This window comes from Chiloscyllium plagiosum, chromosome 18 (assembly GCF_004010195.1).
Source record: "Chiloscyllium plagiosum isolate BGI_BamShark_2017 chromosome 18, ASM401019v2, whole genome shotgun sequence".
NCBI lineage: Eukaryota > Metazoa > Chordata > Chondrichthyes > Orectolobiformes > Hemiscylliidae > Chiloscyllium > Chiloscyllium plagiosum.
Genome location: NC_057727.1, coordinates 18,925,986 through 18,938,077, shown reverse-complemented (window position 1 = coordinate 18,938,077; position 12,092 = coordinate 18,925,986). Strand labels below are relative to the sequence as shown.

Here is a 12,092-nt window from a genome sequence, read left to right as displayed (position 1 = left end):
CTCTGCTGCCTGTCCTGAAGTCCACCTTGGAGGATGGTCATCCGAAGGTCCGAGGCTGAATGTCCTGGACCACTGAAGTGTTCCCCAACTGGGAGGGAACCCTCCTGTCTGTTGATTGTTGTGCAGTGCCCATTCATCCGTTGTCGTAGCCTTTGCTTGGTTTCCCCAATGTACCATGCCTCCGGGCATCCTTGCCTGCAACGTATAAGATAGACAATGTTGGCTGAGTCACATGAGTACCTGCCACGTACATGGTGGGAGGTGTCCCCATGTGTGATGGTGGTATCTATGTCCACACTCTGACATTCAGAATGCAACTTTTTTAAAAAAGGTTTTGTGATTTACACATGAAAGAAGTGAAATTATCATGGTATTCTAACAGATGAAAGGCTTAACAGACAATCAATTTTTCAATGTATAATTTCATTTACATCACACTAAATTCTGTGTGTTAGGAATGAGCCCTCCACTACCACCTGATGAAGGAGCGACGCTCCGAAAGCTAGTGTGCTTCCAATTAAACCTGTTGTACTATAACCTGGTGTGTGATATACCCCTGACTTTTACACCTCCCTGAACACTATTGGCGACGCTCCGAAAGCTAGTGTGCTTCCAATTAAACCTGTTGTACTATAACCTGGTGTGTGATTTTTAACTAATTGGTCTCACTTCCCCTTGAAAGGAATAAATCTAATAAAGACCTCACCCTTCTAGTTTCCAGTTGACTAGTCTGCATGAAAAGTGCAAATACGTAGTTGTTAGGTGAGGTCAGTGTTGGGCTTGGTTGTGATGCCCCACCTAGGGTGAATAGGATGCTGATAATCCAAACTATATCTGAGCTCACTTAGGGAGGGAAAGAAAAAATCAGAACATTACCAGTAAATCATTACTGTGTACGCACTGTCTCAAGATTGTAACCAACAGCTTCTTACATGCTTAGTTGATGTGAACATCAACATCTAGGACGCTGTTCTGTTGGAGGTTTCAGGGGAATAATAAATAATTCAATTGTGATGTCATATCACAGGCACTTTGTGAAATGACCGTGAGCCATTCAGATGTGTGTGTATTTAGCAATGTTGTTTTTTTCCCAGATAAAACAGCTGGAGTATTCCATTTGCAGTCATCCATTGGGAAATATAGATTTACCTTTGAAGGTGCAACAGCTGCCTGCAATGCTGAGGGGGCTACTCTGGCAAGTTTTGATCAACTTGCTACTGCCCAGCAGGTAAATATCTACACAAACAAGGTATATAGCAAAAGTCAAGCTGTTTAACAGAGGTCTATTTTCCATATGTCCATGCTGTTATATAGACACTTTATATTTAATATCACTTAGAGTACTTAGGTTTTGAAGGATTGTGTAAAATTGATGTATTTCAACTTTTGTCGAAATACCTGGAGTGGTTTCTCCTAAAATAGTTAACTGCGGACAAAGGAACATAGGAAGCAAGTGCGCCATTCAGCCTGCCTACTCTTCAACACAATCACAATGCTTTTTATTCACCCTATCCCCAATAAGCTTGTATTTTATTGGTAATCAGAAATCTTACCAATCTGTACTCTGAACATGCTCAAAGACTGAGATACCATCGGTAGAGAATACCAAAGTTTTACAACCATCTGAGTAAAAAAATTCCTATTCATCAATAATTTAAATAGCACTGGCCCATCCTCTGTTTTCAGACTACCCAACCATGGGAAACATCTTACCTGCATCTACCCTGTCTATCACTAAGTATTTTGTAAGCTTCAATAAGATCACCTCTCATTCTTCAAAACTCTACAGCATACAGGCCCAGTATGCCCAAATTTGCCACCTTGGGAATAAGTCTAATGAACCTTTGTAGCATTCCCTCTACGGCAGTAATATCTTTGCCAGGTTAAGGGGACCAAAAGTGCACACAGTAATCCAGGTGCGATCTGACAAAATCCCTGTACCATTGAAGCAAGTTTTTTTTATCCCTATACTCAAATCCTCATACAATAAAAGCTAACATTTCATTAGCTTTCCTAAAGCTTCTTTTGAAATGACTTGAGGATCATTTCTGGTTGCTTGGGGATTTGTTATAATTTTCTTGGGTTCTTTGTTTTGCTACCATGAGGAAACCAGTACTCTCCAATCCAGTGGACAGGTACAGTTTGATTTGTGCAAGGTTTGTGAAGGTTTGTAGCTCAGGTTGAGGTTTAGGGTGTAGGTTTGCTCACTGAGCTGGAGGTTTGATATCCAGACGTTTCATTACCTGGCTAGGTAACATCATCAATGTTGACCTCCAAGTGAAGCGAAGCTGTTGTCTCCTGCTTTCTATTTATATGTTTGTCCTGGATGGGGTTCCTGGGGTTTGTGGTGATGTCATTTCCTGTTTGTTTGATTTGTCTTCATACACTGAAGGACATGGTATTTTCTTTTTAGTATTAGTGCATGTGCAATGTGTGTTCATGGTTATTTCTGTTTTTAAATGTGCTGACTGCTTTAGGGCTCTTTTGGTGCATTTTTTCTAATTGCTGGAAATTTTCAGAATAGTAGGTTTGCTAGTGTTAACTATCTTTTGACTAATTTCCATTCAATTTTTTGAAAATGGCTCAAAGTACAGTCTGGTTAGCAAAGTTGGATCACATGGAATACAGGGAGAACTAGCCATTTGGTTACATAACTGGCTTGAAGGTAGGAGACAGAGGGTGGTGGTGGAGTTGCTTTTCAGACTGGAGGCCTGTGAGCAGCGATCTGCCACAAGGATCGGTGCATGGTCCACTGCTTTTCGTCATTTATATAAATGATTTGGATGTGAACATAGGAGGTATGGTTAGTAAGTTTGCAGTTGACACCAAAATTAATGGAGTAGTGGAGAGCCAAGAACGTACCACAATGTACAGTGGGACTTTGATCAGGTGGGCAGGTGGGCCGAGGAATGGCAGATGAAGTTTAATTTAGATAAATGGGAGATGCTGCATTTTGGAAAAACAAAATCAGGGCAGAACTTATACACTTAATGGTAAGGTCTTGGGGAATGTTGCTGAATAAAGAGAACTTGGTGTGCAGCTTTGTAGTTCCTTGAAAGTAAAGTCACAGGTAGATAGGATAGTGAAGACTGTGTTTGGTATGCTTGCCTTTATTAGTCAATGCATTGAGTACAGGAGTTGCAAAGTCATGTTGCAACTGTAGACAGCATTGGTTAGGCCACTTTTGGAATACTGTGTTCCATTCTGGTCTCCCTGCTATAGGAAGGATGTTGTGAGACTTGAAAGATTTCAGAAAACATTTAGAGGGATGTTGCCATGGTTGGCAGGTTTGAGCTATAGGGAGAGACTGAACAGGCTGGGGCTATTTTCCCTGGAGTGTCAGAGGCTGAGGGGTGACCTTATAGAGGTTTACAAAATCATGAGAGGCATGGATAGGGTGAATAGCCAAGGTCTTTTCCCCAGGATAGGGGAGCCAAAAACCAGAGGGCATTTGTTTAAGGTGAGAGGGAGATAATTTAAAATGGACCTGAGAGGCAACTTGTTCATGCAGAGGGTGGTGTGAGTATGGAATGAGCTGCCCGAGGACATGGTGGAGGCTGGTACAATTATGATATTTAAAAGGCAACTGTAGGGTATATAAATAGGAAGGAATGGGCCAAAACCTGGCAAATGGGACTGGATCATTTAGGATATCTGTTCAGCATGGATGAGTTGGACCAAGGGGTCTGTTTCCATGCTGTACACTTCTATGACTCTATGATCTTCATATTAACCTTCAGTGATTTATTAACAAAGACACTTATATCCACTTTCACAATTACATTTTCCAAACTCTTACAATTTAAGAAATATTCTGCACACTTCTTCTCCTGTCACAATGGATAGCTTCACAATTTTCCGTTGTATTCTGTTTTTCAGGTTTAGTCCATTTACTAAGTCTGTCCAGGTCCTCCTAAAAGCAGTTTACATTCCTCACAAAACACATTCCAATTAGCTTCGTAATATCCACAAACTTCTAAATATTAACTACAGAAATAATATACTGGGAATTCTAGAAATCTGAAACAAAAACAGAAAATGTTGGAAGTGCTGTGCAGATCAGACTGCACTTGTGGAGAGAGAAAGTGTTCACTTTTCAGATTGAGGAGCTCCCCTCGTGAACTATATAACACTTTAATTTATCTTGCACAGTTTGGTTACCACCTTTGTGTTATTGGATGGATGGCCGATAAGAAAGCCGGATATCCCACAACCCATATAAATCCTAACTGCGGCTCCAATAAGATTGGTATAATGGATTATGGAGTTCAGACTAATCTCAGTGCTCTTTGGGATGCTTACTGCTTTAGAGAGCAAGGTAAGCAAGGAATTGAATGCATTCCTTAGTTAAATTTACTATTATCTAAATAAAAGATGTAAAGCAGCATTTGATTTACTAAATATTTAAGTTACACTAATTAGTTGGTATTTTTCTGGCACAATTACTTTGTAGATATTCAATGTGTATGTAAGGAAGGCTTTGTGGGTGATGGTTATTCCTGCAATGGGAACCTTGTGGAAGTGCTTTCCAGTAACTCCAATTTTTCAGTCTTTTATTCTGTGAGTATTACTTCTGTATGACTTTAATTTTATGTTTACAAATATGATCGGCAGTGCATCTCATTATTTCCTCTTTCTTGTTAGAAATTGTTAGATTATGCCAATGCGACTGAAGAAGGAATGAAATTCCTGGAATTCCTATCAAATGAGACAACCAATGAAACTTTGTTTGTGCCCTTAGATTCTGGTTTTAGAGTAAATGAGGTAAAAAGAAATTACTTCCCGAGTGTTCCCTTCCTACTTTATAAAGATCAAATATACAATTGAGAATAGAAGTGATGTGGAAATTTGTTAACGATTCATTATGCTTGTTAAAAGTGGTTGAGAGAAGACTTTTAGGTTGAGCAGCAGAACATTTTCAGTAAAACCATGTAATCTTTAACATGCACCCTTTAGCTGCAAGCATTGCCTTAATCTCAACCTAAAGGCGCTGTAGAAATCCAAGTTGCTATTGTTAATGGAACTGTTGCTCCAGTAGTCCCCCAGTGCTTCATTAACATGCCATGTCAGGTGGTGGGTTATAGCATGAACTCACATCCTTCTACCTGAAAGTGTGCTGACAAATTGAGCCAGTATTTCAATGACAAGTAATTGCAGTCACAAAACTTTGGTGCAAAATTATCACTTTGTAATTTCTTATTGTATCTAGACCTTGTCATGGAGGGATCTTGAAAACCATATCTCTAGAAACAATAGTTTTATCTACTATGATGAGTTGAGTGCTGATACACCCATTTCATCCAGGCTGGGATATGATCTTCTTATTGATGAAACTGGACCCGCAAATCAGACTCTCTTCAATGTAAGTGATAGTAGAGCTTTTCTGTTGAAAAGACAAAACCTGCTGCCTTTAAATTTGAAAAATGTAATACATTAAAACCTATTTCTAGCAGTAATACGTGCAGAAAAACATTGCTGTGTTCCTTTAAAAAAGGAATTTGTTTTTACAAAATCTTGTAAAAGAGCCGGGAAAGTGGTCTTATTTTAATTGACCGCCAGCTAGACTACTTTGCTAATTCTATACTTCTTGTATATACAAAAGCTGAAGTCTGTGAAAATTTCAATACCTAATTTGCACTTTAATCCTTTTATGAAAAGGAAAAGCTACACATCCTGGAAATCTGAAATAAAAATAAAAATTCAGGTATTAGGTCAGTCAGTATCTGAGAAGAGAAGAGAACAGTGTTAGGGTTTGAATCATGGCATATTCAGGGAAAATAAAATGAACTATAAGAAAGCCTGTTTATAGGGGAAAAGGAAATTAGTAAGGGTTTGTGTATGGGCTGGTGCAGGGAAGTTTTTGGACTGGCCTGGATGAAAATAATGATACATTGCTTCATTAGACACAGAATTGTAAACAGGAAAAGACAAGAGAAAACACAAAGAAGGGAGGAGTAAAACAAAAGGCCTCTGAAAGTAAAATTCTGGCAAGAGAGTAAATTTCCATGTGGTAAAAAACAAGAACGGACAGCAAGCTTTCAAGCATAGTATTCTCCACATATATGTCCTTTCCACTCAATATTTCTATGATACAATATAAGAATTGTAGATAAATAGAGTCCAAGTCTACAATTTTAACAAGAGTTTTTTTTATCAGTTAACCTCCATTTAAAGAAAACACATTCAACTGATTATTAGCTCACTATATTCGTACAAATTCGTATTTAATGAATCCATAATTAATACATCCATCCGCAGCCCCTCTTTCCAACAGATCTCAGCCATCCTTTCAGACTGTATTAAATGATTACTGACTCAACCAATCACGATGCAGAGATCTTCCAGTAACAGTGATGTTATGCACATCATTGTTAATTGCAATGATCCTTGCACTCTGACCTTTTTGTCCTTTCAGCTGAGACTTCTGATGCTGTTTGAAACAAGGATGCCTCGATGCAGTGATCCAGGAGATGACTGTCAAAGAGGAGCAACACAGCAGGCATATAACATTAGCTGCCATCTCCAGCTCAGCATTTATAGGTCTCAAGATTTTCACCAGGGTTGTTAGGTGAGGGAGAGGGTGAGTGAGATTGGAGGTGAGATGGCAGCAGCCAGTCACATTTTGTTGGGGTAGTGAGTAGTCGGGGTAGACAGTGGTTCTGGACATTTAGGCCAGTGGTGCTTGTGGAGATGTGAGACATATCAGTTCAACTTCTCACAGGATCAGAAAGCCTGCCCTACATAGATGGAATCAGCATTCTAAGCATTCTGACCTGCAAGTTGAGCAATGTTACAGTGTTGTTCACTGTGTACATTAAATAGGTGTGGAGGTTAATGGTTAAGTTAATTGTTATTTATTGTGTTATACCAGAGATTTCACAGAGCAAGGTTTCTGGGCTAAGTAGCTCAAATCTGAGCTTAGAGTCTGGGACATTTACGCAATGTCTTGTGCAGCCCGAATCAGCTGATTCAACATTTAACATTTCCTTGGCATTAAAAGTGCATGTCCATGCGTGGGGACTTCCAATGGGTCCAAGCGTAAACTCAGTGTATTGTCACTCCCAATTTGGGAAGGATTTATTTTCAACTTGCAATCTGGCTCTTCACCATGTCATTTTACTATTGATTGTTGAAGAGTATTCTGCAGATTCTTCAGACTACTTGTTTGCTTTCCTAATGGACCATATTTTCCAATAGCCTTTTGCCATAATTTCCCTGACTGAACTATGGTGGGTGAATTTCCCAATAAATGAGGCCCTATTGGGGCACAGCATTCAAACTACAGCTGCAAGACAAGTTTAGTTTATAATCCAGTACTCTGGATTGCACACTTGACCTGTCACTTTCATTCAGATTTTTGCTGAATGCCACTTAACCAAGCTAATTTGTACACAGTGAACAATATTGTAACAGTGCTCAACTTCTAGGTCAGAATGCTTAGAATGCTGATTCCATCAATGTAGGGCTGGCTTTCTGATCCTGTGCTCCTAGCAATGAGCTGAATGCAGGAAATGTGGTGCAGCTGCAGTCTGATTTCTGAGCTATTATTTTAATATTAATTTTAATGTGCAAAGGAAGTCACAGACCCTTGACTTGCAATTTCCTGTCACGAGTGTGGCTCCCAGCTGAGAGCACTAGATCTCAAACTGCTCTCTTGTGGGTTGTTGAATTTCAATTCTACCCTCACTTTACTTGACATTATTTATGTATCTAAATCAGTAACACATTTGAAGGTATTAGCTGGAATTTGCTCACAGATAATATTCCGTATCTGGTACAGTAAATGCAGTGCAGAAAAAAATTTAAATTCAATAGGAATATTCATGAGTTGTAAACATTAATTATTTTGCTTTATTAGTGTTTTAGCTATTACTTGAAGGCTAAATTAGGCTTTGAAATTTAGAAAAAATAGCATGTCAGAAGATATATTCAGTTATCAAACTCATTCCATCTTGGCTGCGGTACAACTACTTCACTCACCCACCATTACAATTGAGATGTCACATTGCTTACGTAATAACAATGAATCCAAAAGGTCAGCATTTTTCTAAGAGTTCCAGCCCTCCAACCCTGTCTTGGTAATTGTAGACCCATTAAGTTAGGCATCAATTTAGTGAGCCTGCTGTGAATAATTAGTAGATTTATATTTCCGAGTCATTTATGGGATGATACTATTTGTAGTTTCCTACTTTAGGATATATTGCCAGAATTCATTAATACCACAACTGCTTTTGCAAATTGGTCATGGACAATCAGTAATTGTAATGCAACTCCCTCAGGTCCTTTACCTATTCAGCAGTCTTGAACACAATGCTCTATAGCATATACACACACATACTTGTTATTATACCAATCCTTTTCTTTAATACATTCATGAGATGTGGTCATTGTTGGTTAAGCCAACATTTATTGTCATATAGAATTCCTACAGTGTGGAAACAGGTCACTAGGCCCTACAAGTCCACACCGACCCTCTGAGTAACCCACCTCGACCCATTCTCCTACTACTCTACATTTACGCTGAACTAATGCACCTAACCTATACATCCCTGAAAGCTATGGTCAATTTTAGCATGGCAAATTCACCTAACTTGCACGTCTTTGGATTGTGGGATGAAACACGTGCTAACTCCACACAGACAGTTGCCTGAGGCTGGAATCAAACACTCGTCTCTGACGCTGTGAGGCAGCAGTGCTAACCACTGAGCTGCCCTATCCCTAATTGCCCATCTGAAGGTGGTGGTGAGTTGTCTTTTTGAACCACAGCAGTCCTTGAGATGTAGGGACACCCACAGTGCTCTAAGAAAGGAAATTCCAGGATTTTGACTAAGCAATAAAAAGAAACAACAATATAGTTTCAAGTCTGAGTGCCTAAAGTTCTATTTATCAATGTTAAAAGACATGGGCCAGATTCAGGCTCATAGCTCCATCACAAACAGTCAAGATGCTCCTCATAACTAATTGTTTCTCTGTCTCTGTGTGAGAGACAGAGAGACAGAGAGAGAGACAGAGAGAGAGAGAGAGACAGAGAGAGAAAAGTCTTTAGCCAATTACTTCCTTGTTAATATTTTATGTGGAACTTTGTCAAAGCCTTTTCACATTTATCATGCTCACTAGCATTTCAAGATCCATCAGTTTTATACTATCTTCAAGAGGACAACAAAAGCAATGACAGGACCATTTTTGGTTAAAAGTGGTGTAAATCTATCTCTAACAACCATTTCTAGTGGCCTGTTTAATGATTGAATTCAAACAAATATGTCTATAGTTTCCTAGTTCAACTTGCTATAGAGTCAGAGTCATACAACATAGAAATAGGCCCTTTAGCCCACCATGTCTATGCTAACCAACAAACACCAAACTATACTAATCCCATTGACCCTTATTTGATCCATGGGCCTATTATGCCCTGGCATTTTATGTACTCATCCAGATACTTCCCAACTGTTGAGAGAGTACCTGCCTCCACCACCCTCTCACGCAGAACATTTTATATTTCTACCACCCTCTTGGTGAAAAAATAATCTCACCAATCTCCTCTAAATGACTTACTCCTCACCTTAAATTTATACCCTCTGGTCATAGCATGCCTGCCACAAGGAGAACTCTGTCTATGATTTGGAGATGCCAGTATTGGACTGGGGCATACACAGTTAAAAATCACACAACACCAGGTTTAATTGGAAGGACTCTCATTCGAAGCGCTGCTCCTTCAGGTGGTTGTAGAGTATAAGATTGTAAGACACAGAATTTATAGCAAACGTTTACAGTGTGATGTAACTGAAATTATACTTTGAAAAAGACCTGGATTGTTTGTTAAGTGTCTTGTCTGTTAGAATGACCATGTTGGTTTCAGTTCTTTCCTACGTAAATCGCAAAACCTTTTTAAAAGTTACATTCTCAAGTGAACTTTAACAATTGGTGTCATGTTGGCCCAGATAATGTATTGAAGGTGTGATCTTCCCTGTGTGAGACTGTCTGTGCCACCATGGTCAGACTGATTCTAATCTAAAAAAACAGATTTACAAAATCTTACATGGATTCATGCAGTTTTTGAGCAAAGTAAAATGTAATTCTGCAAGTACAGATTCACCCCACAAACGTATATGTGCATGGGTGTGTCTGGGTGGGGGTGGGGTTTTATGGGTGTCTGTGAGAGAGTGTGTGTGTGAGTGTGAGTGTAAAGTGGTACAAGTCTGTGAGAGGGTAAGTGTGAGAGTGCATGTGAGAGCGTATGAGAGAGAGTCTGTGTGAATGTGTGTGTAGCACTCCTAAACACTCACACACGCAGCCCCTCTGTCATACACTCCCACACGCACCCTCTCACAGACTTATACCCCTTTACACTCTCACTCACACACACACTCTCACACAGACACCCATAAACCCCCACTCCCACCCAGACACACCCATGCATAATGCACATATGTGTTTTTGGGGTGAATCTGTACTTGCAGAATTACATTTTACTTTGCTCAAAACTACATGAATCCATGTAAGATTCTGTAAATCTGTTTTTTAGATTAGAATCAGTCTGACCATTGTGGCACAGACAGTCTCACACAGAGGAGCTCACACCTTCAATACATTATCTGGTTCAACATGACACCAATTGTTAAAGTTCACCTGAGAATGTAACTTTTAAAAACGTTCTGCGATTTACATAGTAAAGAACTGATACTGACATGGTCATTCTAACAGACAAGAGACCAAAACAATCCAGGTCTTTTTCTATATATAATTTCAGTTACATCACACTAAACTTTTGCTATAAATTCTGAGTCTTACAATCTTATACTCCACAACCACCTGATGAAGGAGCAGTGCTCCGAAAGCTAGTGCTTCCGATTAAACCTGTGGACTATCACCTGGTGTTGTTTAATTTTTAAGTTTGTACTCTGTCTATGTCTCTCAAACTTGTGTACCTTAATCAGTATCCCCCTAAGCCTCCTCTGCTCATGGGAAAACAAACCCAGCCTAGTCATTGTCTCCCCATGACTGAGACTTTTCATCCAAGACAACATCCTAGTGAATCTCCTCTGCATCATCTCCATGTCAATCTTTCCAAAAGTGTGGCTGCCAGTACTGCACACAGTATTCTATCTGTGGCTTAATCAGTGTTTTATAAAGTTGTCGCAAGATTCCCTTGCTTCTATATTCGACAGCTGAAAAATGTGTTGCTGGAAAAGCGAAGCAGGTCAGGCAGCATCTAAGGAGCAGGAGAATCGACGTTTCGGGCATAAGCCCTTCTTCAGGAATTATGCCCGAAACGTCGATTCTCCTGCTCCTTGGATGCTGCCTGACCTGCTGTGCTTTTCCAGCAACACATTTTTCAGCTCTGATCTCCAGCATCTGCAGTCCTCACTTTCTCCTTCTATATTCGACACCTTGGCTAATGAAGACAAGGGCCCCATATGCCACCTTCACCACTTGTCTACCTGTGATGACACCTCCAGGGATCGACCATTCATTGAGTATATCCTTCCCTTTTTAGATCTTGCAAAATGCATCACCTCACACTAATCAGGACTAAATTCTATCTGTCATTTGTCTGCCCAATTTACCAGCTGATCCATATCAGACTGTTACTTGAGACTATCCTCCTCACCGATTGACATCATCACCGATTTTCATGTCAGCTACAAACGTAATAGTTATATTTCTACATTCACATTAATGTATGTAAACGTATATAACAACAGCAAGGATCCCAGCACCAACCCCTGTGGTGCAATGCTGGTCACAGGCTTACAAGAACATCTCTCCGTTATCACCTTTTGCCTCTTAACTGCAAGACTATTTTGATTCCAGTTTACCAACCTTCCTTGGAGCCCATTAGCTCTTACCATTTGTCAAAGGCCGTACTGAAGTCCATGTAAATTAAGTGCACTACCCTCATCAATATATTTAGTTACCTTTTCAAAATAAAACTCAACTAAAATTAACCAGACAGGATTTCCCTCTGGATTAGTAGCGCTGGAAGAGCACAGCAGTTCAGGCAGCATCCAAGGAGCTTCGAAATCGACGTTTCGGGCAAAAGCCCTCCATCAGGAATAAAGGCAGTGAGCCTGAAGCGTGGAGACATAAGCTAG

At 39.8% G+C, this 12,092-nt stretch overlaps 1 protein-coding gene across 2 annotated transcripts in view; it reads left to right on the top strand.

Moving 5' to 3' along the window:
- The window catches only part of stab1 (stabilin 1), a 273,869-nt gene that overhangs the window by 247,617 nt on the left and 14,160 nt on the right, over positions 1-12,092 (top strand). For both annotated transcript variants that reach the window (XM_043707873.1, XM_043707874.1), the window contains 5 exons: positions 1,095-1,228; positions 4,153-4,318; positions 4,454-4,560; positions 4,645-4,764; positions 5,210-5,362. In XM_043707873.1, the coding sequence (XP_043563808.1) occupies positions 1,095-1,228; positions 4,153-4,318; positions 4,454-4,560; positions 4,645-4,764; positions 5,210-5,362 (680 nt within the window). The remainder of the gene's footprint in view (positions 1-1,094; positions 1,229-4,152; positions 4,319-4,453; positions 4,561-4,644; positions 4,765-5,209; positions 5,363-12,092) is intronic.